This window comes from Argiope bruennichi, chromosome 10, assembly GCF_947563725.1.
Source record: "Argiope bruennichi chromosome 10, qqArgBrue1.1, whole genome shotgun sequence".
In the NCBI taxonomy this organism is placed as follows: Eukaryota; Metazoa; Arthropoda; class Arachnida; order Araneae; family Araneidae; genus Argiope; species Argiope bruennichi.
This window is the reverse complement of record NC_079160.1, coordinates 9,344,697-9,367,056: the sequence shown is the minus strand read 5'-3', so window position 1 is coordinate 9,367,056 and position 22,360 is coordinate 9,344,697. Positions and strand designations below refer to the sequence as shown.

The 22,360-nt window shown below is 32.5% G+C and overlaps 1 protein-coding gene across 3 annotated transcripts in view; it reads left to right on the top strand.

The window, feature by feature from the left end:
• The window catches only part of LOC129988888 (uncharacterized), an 85,360-nt gene extending 63,618 nt beyond the window's left edge, over positions 1-21,742 (top strand). For all 3 annotated transcript variants that reach the window (XM_056097169.1, XM_056097170.1, XM_056097171.1), the window contains 2 exons: positions 14,304-14,451; positions 18,215-21,742. In XM_056097169.1, coding sequence (XP_055953144.1) covers positions 14,304-14,451; positions 18,215-19,729 — 1,663 coding nt within the window. In that variant the 3' untranslated portion in view covers positions 19,730-21,742. The remainder of the gene's footprint in view (positions 1-14,303; positions 14,452-18,214) is intronic.
• Positions 21,743-22,360: the final 618 nt, after the last annotated feature.

The following is a 22,360-nucleotide window of genomic DNA, read 5'->3' as shown; positions in this document are numbered from 1 at the left end:
CACTTTAAGAAAGGTTTGACTGCCCTTTTATTTTCGGTACTCGAAATGTTCTCCGTCAGTTCAGCCACTGGGTAGACGTTTATTGCTTAGCAGTGATTTTTTCCCCTGCAGTCACGAATTGTTTGCCTCATAGAATTGAAAATTTGCAAACAAACAAATGCTTGTTTTACGTGCTTTGCTATTTGCATTATTGTGTTCAAAGTGTCTCTTTGCACTAAATCGAAGAATTCTACAATTTTGAAAATCGACATCTTGCACCCTTTTCGAGATAGAAAAATTAATTCCATTGTTTACCGCCAGCTGGCACTGTCATTGATTTTTCAGTGTAGCGTACTGCCACTTTACGATACTTGAACACCAAGTTTGTTGGAACAAAATCTCAATCCGTTCTCAAATTCACGTGAGGATAAATGAGCCTTAGTTGACATCCTGTATAAAACCAGCGTTTCTTTTGATGCATCGATCATTTCAGTTAATACCAGTTCACTTTACAAAATGAAGATAAAACAGTGAGTAGTTTAAGAGTTCTAATTAAAAAGAAATGCGATCATCATCAATAAAATCTGAATTCCCCCTCCCACTTCTCAATTCAATATGATGCGACCTGGTAAATTGTGAAATAAATGTAGTGGGGATTTGTGAAATATAGATCAATGCTCATATTTCTAGTAATGAAACACAATGAAGACCTACAATGGAAGAAAAAAACTTAATAAAGTATGAATTATCATCGTATATTTAGCAGGGAAAGGACTAAATTGATCCTCACTTACAACTAAAGCACTTTTTTGCATTTGTTTATGGGGGAAAAAAACCTGTCGGCGTTTTTATTTTGCCTGATTTCCGCCAAAAGAATCCTCTGAAGTAGTCCAACGCACGCGTTCCATTTCGGGGGGAAGATTGAGATCTACGTTAAGAGTTGTTTTGACGTAAATTCTTGACCCAGAAAGGAAATTACCCGACTTGCTCTTCATAATATGTGGTAACACCTGGAAATGTGAATTGCGCTCGCGTGGAAAATAAAACAGAAATCAGTCCTTGACAGGTCCTTTCCTATCAAACTCATTTGCAATCGCTTCGCCCAGAGGATCCTTTTTTTCAACTCTTCATCTTTCTGTGATAAGAGAGCATTAGTGTGTGAGTGAAATACAGAAAAGAAAGAAATTATACGAATTCATGGTTATTTATTAAAATCCGTCGTTTCCGAGTTTGAATTAATTCAAGGTTAAACAGAAGGCCGGTGCTTGAATATTGACCATCTTTTTCGCGCAATTTTTTAAAATTCTAACACTATTATGATCATTATTTACAATTTTTAATAATATATCTATAATGAAGAAAAAAAAGAATTTCAATATAAAATTACTATTTAAGAATATAAAATTGCAAAAAAGGGGTAAGCTTTGATAAAAAGAAAAAACAAGAGAAATTCAGTGTGGTATTTTAAATTTGGAAATTAGCCCGTCATACTCGTTTTTCTCTTTATATGTTCTACCAAAATCAAACAAGTTTTGATATTTTTAAGGTCTTATCTGAACGGAAACCATATTATATATTTTAAAAATCGAATTTTACTTTATACTACTGCAAAAAACTGGAAAAAGTTTTTTATTTCGTTATATTTAACTAAATATAATGAAGCCATCAAAATGAGATGATAAAATGAAATCGCAGAATATAACATGTATGAGATTAAATTTAATTTTATCAAAAAACAGAATATTCACTTTGAAAATATGTAACCAGTTTTTATTTATAATCAAGTACAGATAATTTTTTTTAAATTTTAAGTTAGTTTTTTATTTCATTTTTCCATTTACTTATTTTCAGTAAATAGATTGCTTTTTAGCAATCAGTATATTATTCTGAAATATAAGAAGCGACAAACAAAATTGATGCAAATTATTAAAAATAAAAAAAATTTAATTTTCGCACAAAAATTATAATACTTCTAACTACTATATCGAATAAATTACTTCTAACTATTATATCTAATTAAAAAAAAAATAGAATTTTTCAGTATGGAATCTTTTTCTTTTGGAAGACGTTCTAAATTAGAAAACTATGTATTTAAATTATTTCAAAAATTTAAACATAACATCAAATTTCGACCTTAAATGAGAATTTCAATTTTATATTCTAATTGCTGGGTATTTTTTTTTCTATTTCTAAAATATTGAAATAAATTATCTCATATTTAAAAACATATCTGTCGGGTACAATTAGGTACTGATTAGAATATCGTGATTAAAAATACTTCACAGATCATGTTGCAACGATTTCATTAATAATGTCAATTGCTAGTTAATCTGAAAATCATTTTCAGGTGATTTTTTTCATATACTTTTATTAGTTCCTCGTATACGAGTTATGCAAAAAGAAAGCTTTAAAATCGTCAAAAGATTCCAACATAACTCAAATATGCTTTGAACTAGGAGGATGGAATTTTATATATGAGCTTTAGATCAAATTTGTATATTTCTATAAAATTTTGAACCATTTAAATTTGCAATTAAATAATTAAAATTTGGTGCACCGGTTTGGAACTCATAATATAAATCCCATATCAAATTTGGAACCAAATCGGTCAAGGGGTTGGCCATTTGTCGATTTATACTTTCTTATGCATGTAAACACGATTACCTGTAAATGATAAGGTTTATATAAATAAATTTTAGCTTCTTGTGACTGCAACTGTAGTTCTGTGTCAAATTTTCGTTTCAAAAAAAGTTGTCCAAGTTTAGATGAGTCATATTAACATACCTTTTAAAAGCAACACTAGATTTATTTTGAGACAGAACTCATAATTTTGAACCGAGATCAGATGATGAGAACGGTTTCCCAGTTGGAACTCTTCTCTTCAAAATTGCGCACTACATCAGTGAGAGAACAATTGGTTTCGATGGATTTAGCGCACACCAGAGCAGCTTATACGGCGGAATCGGTTCTGTAAGTTGGATCTCTATGGTCTCAAAGATGGATCTTATAATCAGACCATCGCAGTCGAAAAGGGGTCTTAATTACGTATTCACTTTTCCTGTTTTTGTGTATTAACTGCATGCTTGCAATTAATTGCCAAAGATCGCTCCTTAATTGGCTGTTTCGTAACTATCGTTCTCCAATGACAAGGAGAAAAGCATAAATAACGGTTTTCTTTATTAGGCTACGAAGCATACAATTCTCGTATATTAGGCTATGAAAATAAAAATCTGTGCCCGTGTTATATTCACGACATTACTAGATGTCTACAATTTTATGCTGGGAGAGAAGGATTTGGTCTTTATTGTAGAGTATACGAGAAGTTACAGGGATATATATCTCTCATTGTTTTCATACTATTTTAGCAAAGATAAAAGTTAAAGAATCCCTTTTTGAGTTTAAATTTCCAGAATTCGAAAAACAAAACTCTAATTCACAGAACAGAAAGTATTATATAAAAGATTTTCCCTAAAAAGGAAATATTATTTCTATCATCGGTTCATTATTTAAATATGGGATTCAATAATTACATAGATTTGGAGTAAATATCCAAGTCCAACAGATGCTACACAACTCAGCTGTCAACTATCTGCCTTAATTAAAAACTAATTTTCTGTAATAAAATGGGAATGATTTCTTTCGTCTGCTGTTGCAAGTGGGTGTTTGCTACAATCAATAGCGATTCTTTTATAACTGGCACTTTCATCTTAGGCCTATCTTTTAGCGTAAGTATTAATCATTTATCAAAGAATGGTAAAATAAATATGAAAAACTTTCAAAAAATGAAGCTTTTTTCTACGTTAATGTTCTATTTATATTAAAAGTGAGTGCACTCGAATATATAATGGGCAATTCGAATGATGCAATGATATTATGTTCCCTGTTTTTCAGCCAGATTTCTTGAGATGCGTCACCTTAAAATGTCTACAATGTTCTGCATCTTCAATTCAATTATTTTGCGATCCAGTTTTAAAATACTTGATACAAATATATTCATTTGTATCGTGTATATTTTACGAACGAATCAACGTATCAACGAATATTTAACCAGAGGGAGGAGTCGAAAAATATGGATATAGCTTTTAGTTTAAAAAGGATGTTTTTAATGAAGAATATTAAAAAAATCCTGCCTGCCTTTTTTGTTGCATTAAGTGGGTAGTCGAGAAACTACAATTTGTGATTATTTAGATTTTTTTTATTTGATTTTCTTTTATTATGAACAGTTAGTGATTATTTCATTTACGTTTCAAAGGAAATCGAAGCGAAGATTCAACAATGAAAAATCATAAAATAAGTTCACAGCATTCTAACATTAAAAAAAAATTACAGATCTTATATATAATTAGCTTTTCAGTTTGTCTTTGCATTCTTTTCTGGTAAGGCAGAATTTCTGCATCTAATATTTATAAATTCTAAATTCGTTTCTTTAGGTAACTTATATACTGGTTAACACCAATTGAAAATCTTGAACATGATCAATTTGCAAGTTCAAGAAATCATCTGAATAGCAATGATGAAATTGAATAGACTTTTTAAAAATTAAAAACGTCAGATTATCTATATGAGTTCTCTTATGATGTTTTATCAACGTGTATTAGGCGCATCATTTCGAAATCTGACCCTTAATTCCACCAAATATTTTTTTCAACACAAATTTTAACTATGGTCAAAAACATATTCTTTTAAATATTTTTTTATTAAGAAAAAGATCATCAAACATATTTAAAAATTTAAATTGTATTTAAGAGTGAAAAATAATATTATTTCAAATTAATGTAACAAACAGAAAATGTCGCTTACAATTCACTTGTGGAGATATTTCAACGGTGCTGCTTTAAATTTAGTTGAAAAAAAAAACTAATTATGTCTTTAAAACCTTTCTTTATTTTATCAAATATCAGTTGAAAAATTTGCATTTGCTAAACGTATTTTTAGTTATTTAAGTCTGCGTTCTTTTTCTTTATCTTTTTTTGTTATTTCATATATTCTTATGCCTCTTGTCACCTCGACGTCCTTGCTAGAAACGCTGGTTGCATCCAAACCAAACGACCTTCACAATTGACGTCAAAGATAGGAAATTTTTTATTCTTCGTTCTTAAACCAATTTTCAGGTTCCAGTTTCAAAAATTATTTTTATAGCAATTAATTTTTTGAATTGTAGGTGTTTCAAACTAGATTTGTAAACTTGAAACCGCTCAGTTATTTAGTATGAGAATGCTATTTCATGCTAATTATAGGCTATAATAGCATCTTTAATTCTTAGTATAAAGAATGTTACACTTTTTAGAAATAAAATAAAAAGTTAAAATAATTCTTGAAAAATTAATTGTTATAATAAATTTTGTAAACAATATCGCCTCTTTGCACTAAAAAAAACAAACTAATCCTTATTAGACGCTAATTCTTTAGACTTGATTTTCTCTAGGTTGTTGCTGATTTCGATAAATAGGCAAAACATTTTTAATATTATAAGAATATTATTTTTGTTTGTAATTATTTTTTTGAAGGAGTATTACAAATGTATGAGTTTCCAATAAATATTTGTAAGTTTTTCTTCCTCCGGCCAACTTACGATTAAACAGACATTATGTTTTCCTTTAGAATCTGTCTTGAAATTAATGGAAAGTCGTATATTTAACATGTTCATGATATAAATAATGAAATGTGCTAAAGCATTAGCACGTGACCTATGTTCCAGAAGAGGTTCACTAATTCAGACGAAAAGACGTCAACTTGCATAGACTAATCATTATACCTCTTTGTTTACTGTTCGAATAAATAATATTACTTTGCAAAAATACATTGTATAGTTTTAAACATGAGATTTTCCAAAAAAATAACTAAATAAATTAAGCTATAAACATTCATTGCAATCCATAATTTTATAATTTAATATTTCATCAGCTCCAGCGTTATATTAACTAGACTTCCTAAATGCAGTCATGGTGACTTGACATATTCTGCGCGGCCAGTGATTTCAAAAAGAAACTAGCCGTTAAGAAAATATTATTTATTCAAAATTGTCATTGGATTAAAATTTAGGTTGGAATAGATCACAAATATCATAAGAGGACGAGAACTCAGAAGATTTCCATGAATTGTTCTCCTTCAATTTTTAGTGACAATTTGATAGATATAACCATGGAAATAAACCCATTTCAGCATAAAATATTAAATGCGTCGTATATATTGAGGTCACTATAGAACTTAAAGAGGGCCTTGAAATTAAATTTAGTTGTGAACTTGATATGAAACTTCAGATATATTGTTTGAATGTTTCGATTACGTTTCTTTGTTTTGCGAGACAAAAATTGTCCATTTACATTGTTTTCATACTAAAGTTTCCTTCTAGTTTCACTTGTGTTTGAAACTAGATTTATGTTTTCAGTTTTAATCGACCTCAAATTGTTTTGTATTGCATTTTAAGCCTTGTAACTTATACAAAAAATTTTCCGAAACAATACATTCCGTATTTTATGAAGAAGAGACGGAGTTGTTAATCTGCTTTTGACTTTGAATGTCAAAACGATAAATCTGCACCCGAAACAGCTATGCAACAAAAAAGCAAAGAACAGAAGGTCGGTCGTTGGCAAGTCGGAAATATACATACTGCATTAAGAATAAAAGACCTTTCAATAATTGAGTGAGTAATTTTGCTGTAACTTTAAAATTCTGTCTTAAAAATGCATTGCAAGCAATAGTATGTGGATAAACAATATTTTGAAAACTCCTCCCGCAAATATTCATCTTCCTGAAAAGAATAAATAACTTTTTCTTTTAAAATATTCATTTAAAATATTGGTATTCAGAAAAAACTGCTTAGGCATGTATCATAAGCGAAAAAAAATTATAATTATAGGCATAAAAAATAATTAATAAACCGCGATATTTACTAATTTTAAGAAAATTGCATATAGCTTTTGAGATGTTCTCATCTCAAAAGCTATATGCAATATCAAATATTAATAATATCGAACTTGTTTGACTTGCTTTGAAATCGTTCTGTGCTTCAATATAAGTGGATTGCTGATTGAGAAGATAAATGACCAATAGCCATTGGTCAGGATTTTTGATATATTTCTATGTTGTTGTTTTTTTCGTACTGGCCTTTTAATGACACTCTCGGAGTTCAACTCCTTGGAAAAAAGATTATCCTTTAATAGGAAAACAGAAAGTTTTTACATGCCATTCTAACAAAGTTATTTATCTTATATCGGATTATGTACATCTTGGGCCGGGATAACCTGGCATTGGATTCGCATCCCTTGAGTTGTGAGCTTGAACTTCGCCGACCGAAGACTCTCAGTGTATTTGGTGGCTGGTGCACGTATAAACCTATCGTAGCGACAACGTCCCCCATGTCGAGACAATACTACTTGGGATACTGGTTGAGAGGTGTTCGTCCTCTGATTCAGGTCTAAATTGCGATCTGTGGATGAGTGTATTCAATGTATGAATGTAGTCTCCCCCTCCCCCCGTAAAAAGGGCTGTGACGCATGAGTAGCTAAGACGTATTCTTGGCCCTAGATGGAGCTACTGAAACAAGAGACGCTAAAACTCGGCTTGAAATCACTGACTTTGTCGGCGAGCTTATCTATGACAAGACGACAACACAACATGTGCATCGAGCTTGAATACTTTTGTTTGTTTATTTATGGCACTGCTGGAAAAGTATTCTTATACTATTTGGTAAAATTTTAACCGGGTGTAGCATCCACATGCATTGAGTCCTTCTCTTTGCTGGTTTGATGGGAATTAAAGCTGCAGACGAATCGGCTAAAGTTCCTTTTTCTTATATCCTGGAATGCTTTCACTTGTTACATTTACTTTAAGCAAATTCAATTTCATTGAAAGAAGCCTGTGGAGAAATCGTGGACTGTTTCCCCTTCGTGCACCGTGGTGCTTTAGGAAATGTGCCGTTGGGGCATTTGCCGTGTTCTGGAAACATAATAGCACATGTCTACGTTCCTCCATTTCACAGGTGGCCACCTTATACGCCAAATCCTCGGAAAAGGATCTTTTCTATGTGCACGTAATGCAGTTTTCTCAGAATATCTTTCATCTGCTGTGCACCAGTTTTTTTTTCTTTTCTGAGAAGACTATGGTTTGCTGTTGTTATTCTTAGATTTTGTTAAAATATAAAAGCGAGTGGTCTATACTCTGTTTCACCCTAACTTGGCAGTATTGTAAAAGGTAGAAAATGTGACGCTCCGCGTTGGGAAAGAGTTCCCCATCAATTCCGACTTTAAAATAGTTAAAATGAGCAGGAATTTATCAAATAATATCATAAATTACGGAAAACTTTTTTTTATCAATATGCATTTAAAATTATTCTCAAGTTAGAAGTGCTTGTCTGTTAAGTATTTTGTAAATAAAGCGAACGAATAAAACTGAAAGATTGACATAATGAATTCCACTTTGGCTAGAACCGGTCTTCAAGGTCAAATATTTGGCGCGCTTTTCTTTTATGTCTTCGCCAACTCAACTTCAATCAGTTCGCCACCATTATCATCTTTCGTACTTTTTTATTCTCGCTTTTTTAGCAGCTGATATTTTTGATACTATTAATCGCATTAATAGTTATTAGTTTTGTTTGGTGAATATTTATTCGATTCGTCATTTCTATTAACTTCTAAAATGTTTGAAAAAGAGAAAGTGTTTTCACAGACTACGCTGTGCACATATTCAAGACGAGTGAAACCAACAAAAAGTGCAACATGTAAAAACATATTAAATGTTTATTCTGGACTCCGAGAAAACCCTTAAGATTCTATCAATCAAATCGTTGATAAAGTTTCGCATCTTACAGATGTTTCGCAATGAACAGTTTTCCTTTTGAAAAAAGAAATAAAGGCATCCTTTAAGAAGCGACCAGGCTCAGTAAGATAAACATTCAGGTCTTGTAAAATATGATGATTTTACATTATTCTGTATTTGACGAAAAATCCATGCATTTTTTTCGCAGAAATGAGATCCCTACATTAGATAAAGTTTTAAAAGATGTGAACGATGATACAGATATCTTTTCGAAAAACATTAGCCGAACTACGCTTTACAGAATATTGAAAGATATATTGTTTTCTTTTGAGAAACGGTGAAACGAAATGAAATAACTTTAATGATTTATTAAAATAATGTGTCAATAATATTGAAAAAAAATAATGAAAATAAGGAAACAATTAATTCTCTCATAAAGTGATAATATGATAAAGTAAATAAATATTTACTATTTGGCGAAAAATTTGCGAGATAAAGTTTCGCCAGCGATCTGCATTTCTAGTAACTTTGTACTTTAAAGTAACCCTGTTTCCCTGACGACGACTGCGATTCGGCATGCCTAGAATATACACTACTGCCAAGTTAGGGTGAAACAGAGTATAGCTACAGTAGTCCGATTGAATAATAAATAATCCCTTTTCAATAAATTTATTTTTCTCTCTCTCTCGGTTTTTTCATTTATGGAATATTTACAACTTTAATTGGTGCAGAAAATGCCTTATTTATTAATTTTGCTTCCCCAGATAGCTGATTTAATATAAAAGGTATTGAATTAAAACAGAAGGTAATTTTTCTTTTTAATTTAATAAGTATTCAATGAAAAAATAATTACCATTTTACTGATTTCCGATTCACTACTGAAAACTAAGAATGAGTAGTTTACTAAGCAATAATTAAGCTTATTGCAATCCGTTGCTCAATAGACAATAATAAATTTCTAAAAATATCGCAAGAAAAATGCTTTTCTCTAACATTATTGGAAAACGACTCTTTCTCAAAATGTGTATTTGCTGCTGGTTCCCTGTTGCAAAACTGTGACTATATGAGCTTGATTTAATTAAAGAGACGTTCAACTGGCTTGGTTGTACGATTTTGAAAATGCAATCGGATAAACGTACGTTTGGAGGAATTCGTGATCGTGAAATATATCGTGGATAGCTACAACCCTGAACAGTAGAGCAGTTGTGGGTGGGAAGGATATTTAGTGTTATTTTCATTGGCAGTCGTAGTTCTTGTTTGTGAAGGAGTTTATTGCAATTTTTTTAAGACTGAAAGCAAAATGTTGAAAATAGAAAAACGATATCACAAGTTTAAAGGAATCCAAGTATGAATTAATTCAAATGCAATTCAACCTTATTTATTTTTGTAAAAAATAAGAATAGTGCATAAAATTATGTCCAAAAATACCCAAATGTTCCTCGGGCTGTTTACTGGCCGACTCATTGTTCAAGCCATTTAAAAAATCATTCCACTAATCGATTGAGGTAAGTTCATCGAAAGAGAATGAAAGCTTTCATTCACTACGACCCTCGGGGGAACGACACTTTCTCCGCCCTAGGGCGGGGCAACTCGAAAGTCGGTCACTCCAACTCTGGCCCTGAATACTAAAAACTCGCGTCTACGCACGAGGAAATCCACTGATAGTACACCAAGGCCAGCTAGAAAGTGTTTCTGGGAAATACTTTTTCTCACTACTTCTCCATACCCTAAGGACTTACAAGAGGCCTGGGGCACTGCATTCCGTTCGAGCCTGTTCCACAAAGTACCAGAAATCATCTGCAGAATCCAAAGGATTTCTGGCAAAAGTTCCATTCTCGATTTCAGTTACTGTCTTGACTTCTTCGCCCGAAGGCATGGAAAATCTGCTGTGAAATCGGATTCAATAAAACTTTCGTTGGTTTTTCACTTTTCTCATTTAATTGAACCCAGAAAGTAAAGATTTTTTATCCGATAATAAAGAGGCTGGAATTGTCCCGAGGCATGTTTTGGGTCGATGACCTCTCTAAGTGGTTCCGAGCGTATCAGATGTGCCAACCTTGCGGATAAAACATGATTATACTCTGTCTGAAAGATTTCTAAAGATGCATCGATACAAAGAATTATTTTAAGTATCTCTTGAGAAATTTTTAAATCAAATGCAGGAAAAAATGCATAAATGTTTCAACCTAGTTGAGAGAATCCTAAATCGAAAGTCGATAGAAATGCCACATCATATGAATTCTAAATACATGAATATTTTTATTCTTAATGTGCCAATCAATATTAGAAGCTTTGGGTTTCACCAATAAAGAATACCTTTAACATATATTTAATCAAAGGAATTGATTAAATTTCTTGCAGGGAAAAAATGTGAAGGTGGAATACAAGGCATTGAACAGAAAAAGAAATTATTCAACAGAAAAAAGAAATGATTTAAAATCCAAATAATTACGTAATTTCAACCCGAAATTTTTCTATAATCAGCTAAGACCATATAAAATTACAGGCAGTATTTCTAATCTTGGAGGGAATAAATACATCGCAAGCGATTTATATTCCAAATATTTGTACTTACATTGTATTTTTGTACCAGTAGATTGCACAATGTGACAATACTGATATCCGGTTGAATTACTATACCTTTTCATCCATTGTATATTTTTGTCACCATACTATAGGTACTCGTATATTCATTTCTAGTCATTTACTTGTTGCTTTTTCGGGCAGCAATCATACTTTTATACAGTACTTTATAAATCTTTAAAGGAATTTAAGCCACATTTACGAGAACTTGATTAAAACAATAAACATAAAATTAATTTATACTGTTTTAAGAATATGCGAAGAAAAATGCCAGCTTGTGCGGTAAAAATATACTCTAACATAACGAAATGTAATTTGAAATCATAGAAATGTCTATAACATCATGCAACTAAAATCTCATAAGCATGATGTTTTTGTGTGAGTTACACCCGAGTTAGAAAAAGTAACCATCATTTGGGATGTTGCAATAAATCATCTTTAAAACTATGTTTGTATATTATTTTGATTTTATTGAAACAAAAATAAAATTCGCCATGATGAATTTTAAAAATTTATGATGTAGTAAAGTGTTCATGTAGCAGGCAGTCACAGTGAAACTCTTTATATTTGTAAATACCATAACCTTTCATATTCAATAGTATTTTCTTCTGATAAATTGATAAATAAATTGTATCTGATAAATTGAAGGAAACCGCTGCAAATATACCATTATCAGTTCTTTAAAACTCAAAACTATGTATACAGCCTGTGAACTGCTTCACTTCTGGTTGAGTGTCAAATGCACCAAAGAATGCAAACAGGTTGTATAAGGTCTTTTCTTTTGCGATAAAAAAGCAGAATTTTCTAGAAAAGAAGAGGGAAGGTATCATTGGTCATTGTCATTTCTTACTCAACTGTCTCCATTAAGAATGTCCAATCTTCCAGAATTTTCTAGTTGTATGCTTGTTGATTTAAGAGAAGAAAACTTAGATACTGAGTGAGAGATTGTAAAATCCCATTAAATATTTAAAAGCGTGTTTCAAATTAAGATATACAGCAACATCCACCATATATAGTTCAATGATCGATTATTGATATATATATTAAAATCGATTAAAAAGCTTTAGCCTTTAAAAAAAATTAGGGAGAAAACTTCATCGAAAACGATAGAGAGTTCATGCATTTGATAAAATAATTAGAATTATCATTCTTACGTGGCATTTTATATAATTAAAAGAATCCATACGGATATCGTAATTTATCATGCACAAATATCGAACTCTGATCTATATTATGTCCATACCGCCTGAATTCGGATACTTAATAATATCTGCTAGTTACTTTTTTTTTTAGTTTGGGGAAAGGAGACTATCTTGGATTATCTGATCAGTTATTCAGTATTGAAATCAACCTTTTCATTTTGGTAATGCCACATGGCCTTATAAAAGTAATCTACTTTGATATGCATTTCTACTTATAATTTGAATTGAAGAGGCTTTAAGGGGATTTGAATGGCAACATTAACAATTGAATGAATTAATATTATTCATTCAACTGAATAATTTGAATGAATAATCTTAAATTAATTCATATGAAATAATTCTAAACTTGAAACATTTCTAATTTTTACTTTCTCGTATATGAAGTATGGGGAAAGTATTGTAACCGTCAAAGATTCGAAATCAAAATTTTGACGATTCTCCATGTTTTATACTATCTCGAATTCGAAAAACACATTTTTGGAAAAGGTCTGTCTGTGACAAACGTAAATCAGAAACATTTTGAGTAGGGTGAATAAAATTTGGTAACATTTAACATCTATACCTGTCAAATTTGAGCTAAATCTACTGAAGGGTTGGCCATTTGTCGGTCTATGCTTTCAGAAACACGGAAAGCGAAAACTCAAAATTGCAGTGACTTAACTATGTGATTTTGTAACTTCAATTATAGTTCTGCGTCAAATTTTGACTCCATTCGGTTGGGAAAAAAACTTGTCTAAAACACAAATTCGATTTCCGGATATTTTTAACCACACACCAAAAAAAGTCACCAAAGGGCACACGATAGATTCAGTAGAAATACTCAATTCGCGCCAAAGATGAATGTGCCTTTACTATTGAGCTGCAGTGTTAAGCAATGTCTTTTCAGCCTTAGCCAAGATCCTCAATTTTTAACGAGGCATTCTCGGGATAACATCTTTATTAGAGGGTATGTGAGAAAGTCTTGGTGAGATCTTTCCTTCCGGTTCAAAAAATCTTATTGGAAAATAATTATTTGAACTAAAAATACAAAAGAAATTTTAAAGAATCCTCTTAATGATTAAATCAATGTTCATTCAATTCACTAGACTAAATGACCTATTTAAACAAAAAATTCCCTCATTTATCAAAAACTAAATTTTAAAATGTATCGCAGGGCGATTGTTACCCATCCACATTGAACAAGTAAAGTTGTATCAATGTCATTTTATGAGCTGAAAATTGTACGCTAATATTTATGATATTTTGCCAAGTTTCAAAATACTCAAGTTATGTGGAATAAAATTTTTTTCCTATTAAGTTTTCAAAGGCGATTTAAAATATACTCACATAAATACTGATTATTAAATTAATTATTATGTGAAAAAAATAATTCAGATTTTCAGTGAAAGATTATAAAACAAAATTAAGAAAAATCAAGAAATTCATTATGCGAAATAACTTTTAATAAACTTAGATTATATTTAAATGAAACTGAAAAATTAACAGCCATTTTCTTTCCCATCAATAATTTGGCTTAGTGTAGATTCGAGAAATTTTAAAAAGATTTTAACATCGTTTATTAGTACATTCATAAATGATTATAACTTTAGATATTTCTAAAAATTAAATATTTTCGTGCTTTTTATTTTGAGGAACTTCGGCCGTCATGGGGAACTCTAACAACTGAAATAAATTGTCACTTCCTTATTTAAATATGCATCCATGTCAAAACCATGTGATGCGGAAATTTAAATCATGACGAAATGATTGCTAATTAATGTTAATTATTTTTTTTCTTTGCAGGTGTTTGTTCGTGTTGGCCGTTTTATGTGCCGGAGCGTCCGCACAGGGTTATCAACCCCCACTTCTACTAGCAGCTCCACCCCCACCTCCTCCCCAACCCATCGTTCATAATTCCTATCAACCACCCCTGCCGCAGCCCCAGCAAGCGGTGAGTTACATTTCCATCAGCATCACTCATCATGCTCGAAGATAAATCCTTTTAGATCACCTTTTTATTTCATTGAAGTCGTGAAATGTGAATAGCATTTTCATAATATTTTAAAAGCAATATTTTTAATAAAATGCAAATAATTTTCATTTATTAATTATTTTTCTGGTATTTTATTTTATATTCATTATGAATGTTTTCTCTTATTTTCTCAATGAAAAACTGTTGATAATGCCATGACCCATTTTACGTGTCTTTAGTCTCTAACCTTTAGCCTATTCTCTTAAGTTTGATGCATTGCTATATTCGCATAAAATATTTTTGTCCATTCTTCTGAGTGCTGCTTCATTTCATTGTGATTAATAATGCCATAATCTGAAAATAAAAACCTGATTTTAAATGGTTTACTAATCATTTTTTCTTATAAGTTAAGAATATTTACAAGAATATTCTTTTTCCTAACAACAGCAGAAGCTTTTCTGAAGAAACACTTTTACAGAAGTGCTCACCTTTGGAGGATAGAATAGAATCCAGATATGGAGAATATAATCTCGATAATGTCACAGCTGATCGGAAAGGGGCATATTTTTTTCCATGAATTTCTAAAATACATTACGTACCTGCTTCAACAGGTTGTTTGCAAATTATTTCGGGCAGATTATAATTTGCAGAGCAATATGAAAGAACTAAAAATCGAAGCTTTTTGTGATAATTGTTGAGTTATGAAAGATACCGTGAACTGAAGAAAAATTTTAAAATACTATTTCTATATCTTTCTGTTGTTTTTTTCTTGTGCCTGCAAGATCGTAAAGTGTTTAATAAGGTCATAAAATATACAATGCAGGTTATGAAGCATACATAACAATGTGCATAACTTCAAACAGCAAATCTTTTTCACAGTTGCTTCACAGGTTTGCTGTTGATACTATATGCTACATGCCATTGTGCTTAGTACAAAATGCAGCTGCGTTTTGCTGTTTTGAATCTGCATTTCATTACATTTTATTTGTATCATTTATTTGGTGCATCTTTGTTTTATACTAAATTCACCGACAGTAAGTGCCCTATAGAGGTTGCCTTTTGTGTCGATACTGCTACGTTCAGTAGTGGCGGGGTGGTCGGCTGTACACAAGAAGAGGTCGCCTTTTGCTTATGCGGTCTCAAATTCCACATTCAAAATAACTCAAGCCTAATCTGCACTTAAAGTTTATATGCGACATTTATGGATTGACACAATTCGAATGTTTAGTACAATAGCATTGTTTGAAAAAGAACTGTTTAAATTTGGATTAATATATTTCATTTGTAATATGATGTTCCGTCAGGAACATATGGTTACTATTATCGACCTTTTGAATTTTTTTACTTTCGTATGCGAAGCATAAAGAAAATATTATAATCATCAAAAAATTCGAAGTCGAGTTTTTGATGAATTTCAATGTTTCAGGTCCTCCTGAGCGAAATCATTTTTCGAGCTCATATCCCTCCCCCCCACCAAAAAAAAAAAGAAAAAACCCTGCAAAACCAAGCTGCTCTGGAAGCTTTCGGTTTAGCTACATGTTTTAAAAATCATTTGATGGAAGTGGATAAGATTTGGAATAGTGAAGTTTTAGGTCTTGCTCCTTCGATTGGTATCAAAGTTGTTATGAGTTTCAGTTACAAAAATTTTTAACTTGCGAAGTTAAAAATTTTTTAATTAACAACATAAAATATATTTTCATATTTCAAAAAATGCTTAACGCTTGTCTTGTTTATAAAGTATTTTAAAGCATAATATAAATTATTTTTGATTCATTATATCTTAAAATATATTGGGAAAAAAAAAAAAAAAAAAAACGGGAATTCTTATTCAACATTAGGAATTCAAATTTTCGATTGTCTTAAACTAATCAACCGTTTTCCCAAAATTACAAAATGTTTTACGTTGTATTCAGTAAAATTTAAGCATGAATTTGAAATTTGTTGTTGCTATTCGAAAAAAGGAGTTTTATAGAAACTTAAATGGGAAGACTTAATATTTCATACACTTTTAGAGAATCTATTTCTGCAGTGATGGGCGTTCGCAGTTTTATTGTACAGCAATCAATTTCAGAATAAAGAGCACTATCCAAATATTTTTTTCGGAATAAAGAGCACTATCAGAATACTTTTTTCGGAATGAAGAGCGAATACTTTTTTTCAATGAATTGTATCATCAGTGAAGTAAAGAAACAAAACTGGTGATGAAGAATTCTAGGTTCAGAGGGCCGAGCCAATGACTGGCGGCTTCCTGAACCTTGGAATCGATTCTAAAACACTTTCTTCATCTCAGGTGTATGATGATGGACCCGATTTCGCCATCGTGTACCGATACGACGTAGCAACAAAACACCTTCCGCTTGATATCACATTAAATACTAAAGTGATAATTTCATTCGTGTGATTCTATTGTCATCTGAGCGTTGCCATAGTATCCAATGAGAACACATTCCGGTTGGCCAGAAAAGTTCTCCCGCTTGTGTGGTGTGGAAGTTTAGAGAGGAAGGTATTAGCTCGTCATATGATTGTGGTTCAAAATTATGAGTTCCGTCAGAAAATAGCCCTAGTGTTGCTTTAAAATGGGACGTTAATATAATTAACCTAATCTCCGGTAGGCCAGTTTTCTGTGCGCGATATTCAATACATTGCTACATAATGAAGATGTTAAGTTGCGCAATCTCTCTCACACGATTGTGATAATCTGCTCGAATTAGACCTTCGACACAGCACATGTCATATGTGGACACTGTGAGACAGGTTTGGCCCCTTGACTTCTGCTCGTCTCTCGTATTCGTTCTGCCTCGCTCATATTTTTTGCATCAAAGCCATATACCTGTTTTTTTGATATTACACTGGCTCCGGAAACTTTCATTAGTTGACAATGAATTTCAATTGGCGGTATTTTTTTTTTTTAAATATTACATTTCGCATTGCAATCGCAATTTCCATATCCTGCAAATCTGCTATTTCTAACAAAGATTTCGGTGCACTGTGGCACAACTAACTGTATTTACCAACTGTGTTGGAATGCTAGAGGATTATGACTTCGGGCACTCGATTTTTTAAATATAATATGCTTATGGAGAAAGGGGAGACCTTTCTAATGAGACTGTTCAAATCAGGAGATTTGGTTGTCTGTGTAGTTGGATGTTGAACATGGAACAAAAGTCGTTCACAACAAATCCTGTAGATATTGCTCCGTTCAGTGGTAAAGGAGCGGTGCAATATCTACAGGTAACGGGAGTTCAGTGGTAACGGATGTGGTTGAATGCTATGATCGTCTCATAGAATTTAATTCGCAAGTGAATTTATCCACCTGTGAGAAGTTCTTATTAACTTAATTTTTGTACCACTTAAATATTAATAATGAATAAAATAATATAAAGATAGTGTTAAAATAAATTTCAAAATTATCAGAGTGAGCGGTTACTCAGAGAATACAGAGTGCTCATTCATCATTTAAATTTGTCTCGGAAAATTCCATTAGGTGACAAAAGGTAAAAGTTGCAACTAATTAAATTTATCTACTGCTTACACAAAAATTATGAGACATTATTACTTTTAGTATGCAATTAATACGATACTGATTATTTTGAAGGCTCAACATTTTAAAAATTTTCATTAATATGATGAAAATGTTCACTATTTCTTTTACAATTCATAGAGTTTTTTTAAATCATCAAGAAATTTTGTTAGCAAAATAACATTTTAGGGAAATATTAATTTTTAAAATATGTTCTTTCAGGCTGCTCCACCAGCCCCTTTTCATCACTTGGAATCATCTGCTCCCTTGTCAAGTGCCCCATCAGCCTTGAGTGCTGAAAGGACATACAGTACACATACGCAAATTTTGGGCTCAGCCGCTGCTTCTGAAATAGAGCCCAACAAGCTCCCTTCAGCCCAAGAAAAAGACAATAAGAACGACGAGTACGTCGTCTACTATTACTACTATTATGATAACGACACGGCCACTACTGGCAATCAGAGCAATCCAAGCTTAAACTTCGATGATATTCCTTCACTCGAGAACTACGACGAAAGGAAGGAGCCTGAAAACGCGCTCACTGACTCTGTCCACCCTAAGAACACTTCTCAGCCAAGGATCGCTCCCGCTGGTGTGGACAACACAGTCATCCGGGCGGACGCCCTGCCATCTCAACCTGAATTTCAACCTCCACCGCAACCCGTGAAACCTGTCTCGAATGTTTTCCGATATGGCAGCAACGAAGTACCTCGCTTTCCCGTCATCCCGAACTTTGTCCTGTCTGAGACCACTACTATTCCCCCTACTACTACTACTGTGCCAACAGTACCTGCCTTCTCTGATGAAATTTTCTCGACCACTCCTGTTCCCCCAGTCAGTTTGGATGAACCTGAAGATGACACTCTCAACAATGTCTTAGACAGTACTCCAGACCTGAAAGATATTAAGGAGGAAGAGACAACAACTACTACTACTCAGGAACCAACAACTACCACTGAAATCCCTACAACTACGACAACAACAGAGAAGCCTCGCAGAAGACCATCACTTGGTGGTGGTAGCCGTCGTCAATTAACCAACAGACCTTCTTTCAGCTCCACCAGGAACCGATCTCCATCCCGAGGGGACAGTTCAAGTAGCTCCTCTACCACATCTACCACCACTACTACTTCTACACCATCCACCCGTCGATCCTTCCAAAGCAACAATAATAGATTCCGTTCTCGACCTGGTGGTTTCAGAGGCTCTTCTTCTCGCACTACTGAAGCAAGTGAGGATAAAAGTACAACTAAGGCAGTAGAAGCCACAACCGCTTCTTCGACGACTACCACCACTCGTTCAAGATTCGGTGGTGCCGCTACAAGAGGAAGGTTCCAATCCAGCCGTTCCAGAGCATCAAGTACCACCAGAGCACCAGCATCAGCGACTTCAGCTACTCCTCGTACTACATCTCGCACCACCAGCAGGCCGCGTCCAAATTTGATCACAAGAAATCGACCAGCCCGACCAGGATTCTTGAGACCACGTCCAGGCAGCGAACCAGAAGAGCCTTCTACCACCACCCCCGCCCCAGAAGAGGAAATAGAAACATCACCAGAAGCCAATGAGCTTTCATCAACAGCTGAAGAGGAAGTGGAGGAGACATCCGAAGAAGAAGAGGAGGAACCTACAACGACGGAGGCCAGCCGATTCTCCGCTCTCTTCAGACCCAGAAACAGAAGCCCCCTGGGTAACAGACCCAGGCCCCCCATCGGTAACAGACCCGGGAGGTCTTGAAAGCCCTTTAATAGACAATGTAAATTTATGAACTATCAGTCCATGCAGTTATTTTTTTTTAAAGTTTGTTTTGCATTAAGGCACACGGTATTTCTGAACTTCGAAGGCAATCCGCCAATATGATAGTCCATTTCCTGTTTATTCAGTATCACGCATTTATTTACTTATTTTACAATCTCCTGAGGTGAATTATTGCACTAATGTGCGTTTTCAAAAATTTGTGCTTTTTTTTTCTTCCGTGAATGACTAAAAAAATTATCTGGTTTATTTTTAATACTATTTTAGACTCTTCAATTATTTTCTACAAATTTACTAAATCGTCAAATAATAATCTAATTGACAGTTCAATATTTTTACGCGTTGAAATGCATTCAATATTTTTGTACACAATGTTGCATTTAGGACAGGAGAATAGAACTTATTCTTAAAATATCCATACTTCTCAAAATATTTTTTCATCCGCGAATTAAAGCAGTTACTATAAAAATAAATAATAATTAATTTAACTTTTAGAAGATTTTGGTAGATTTCCATAATCCTTCTTATTATAAAAATTCTATCCTTAGCGTAGAAATATCAATTTGTGCCACAAGTATTTCTTCTAAATCAATGTGTATAATGCGGTTTTTAGAAATAAAATAGCGCTAACCTTTCCTGGTGAAACACTAGCATGAGCATGGACGGAAAATGGAAAGAGAGAAATCAATAAAAAGGAATATTCAAAAAGGAACTCGAAAGGAAAATGTAAGCTACACTTCATTAAAAATTCACACCATTTAAATTAAACCTAAATGTAAGCTGTTACATTTCAATGTAAAGAGATGCCATAATGATCGTACCATTAGAAAAATTAATTCGGTGATGTCCCTATGCCAGATTTCAACTTCCACTAATCCGTCAAAAAAAAAAAAAAAAAAAAAACGGGATCAGCAATAAATTTGCAACTGGAAGATTAAAACTTCAGATCTCATTTCAACATTAATTGAAATTGAAACAACACTGAGTAAATCAATTACAAATGCAATATAAAAAATGCATCATTTCACTTGCATTTTCCAATTGCATTCATTGCAGAATTCAAAAACTAGATAAGTAGGAACAAACCTTTAATTCTCCAAATCATCAAGTGAAATGCGTTGTACATGATGGAACAATTTTTGTATAATATGCAGACATTTGACAAGAGCTACTCAGAACTTTAACAAAAGAAGTGAATCAATTTCCAAAAAAATGTAATGTAAAATTTTTATCGCCAATTTGGAAAAAATGGTTGAAAGTTGGAATGTTTTATTCTCAACGAATATTTGGAGTGTGATCTTCCGTTTCATCCCATTAATGTTAAAATAATCCTTTATTAGAGTATCCTTTTCAACAAAAAACTGAAATTTAGAGATAAACAAAATGTCAGATGAAATTGTTTGAAATTATCAAATAATTTTTCCAGTGATTTCAGGAAGTGATCTTTTCAGTTCAAAAAAAATCAGTTCTATTTCTACACCGAGTCACATCTAGATGTGTAACATTCACATAAGAATTTCTGTATTCTTGTTTGAACCAGTAAACGAGACAACTTCAACTTCAATGGTACCATTATCGGAGTACCCATCCTTAGAGCAAAGGAATACCTCCTTCATGAAAGGGACTGTTAGAAACAAAGGCTTTTAATAGAATGACACGAGCTAAGTCAACGAGAAATGTCTCGTTTTCTGAAAATATTCATTCCGTTTCTTTTTGAATATTCCTCCCATTCAATCCCCCAGCCATAAGATACTGCATCACACAAACGTCAGTTGTTATAACATTAACAATAAAATAAGATGAATACTCTAATCTATTCCATAATGACTTCTGAAAGTCAGCGTTCTTCTTTGTCAACGTGTTGGGGTTTGTATTAAAAATGCATCAAAATTCTTTATTTTTTTTTCAGGAGTAGAGGCCAATTATATACGTGCATGTATATATGTCTGTGAGACATCGTATGTAAATAAATTGAATTAAATATATTTCTTTATACTTGTGCGTACTTCTTCTTTAAACGTAAAGAACACATGACACGAATGTTTTATAAAGATGACCACAAAGAAAGATTCTATTCGCGTGGTCAATATGAACTTTATAAGTCCGTCCATTCGAATTTTTTCAGAAATTGAAAATCGGGGATTTGGAGACTTCTAGAAGAAAATTTTTGCTCAACTGGCCCAAAATTTCAGATAAGTGAGTCTTATAATGCAGCAGCTTTTATGTTATCAGAGAAAATAAAAGCATTTGTGAATTTCATTATTTGGCATATAAATGGTTTTTCAAAGCAGACGAGAGATTATATGCTGTTAAATCATACTGATCACTGGATCTTTATTCCTTTCCTTTCTTTAAATATTTGAAATAAAGCAATATACAGATAAGGAAAGAAGATATTAAATGCAGTTTAGGAACAAAATTTTAAGTCACAATCTTTTTGAGTTCATTGTCAGTATGGTAACACTAACAATGTAAAAATTTGTAATATTAAAAAAGCATAAAAATAAATTTTTGATTTAAAACAAATATTGCGCAAAATATTTCTATCTTAAAAACCTTATAAATATACATATTTGTACCCTTTGACTACAAATTTCATCACAGATCAAATTG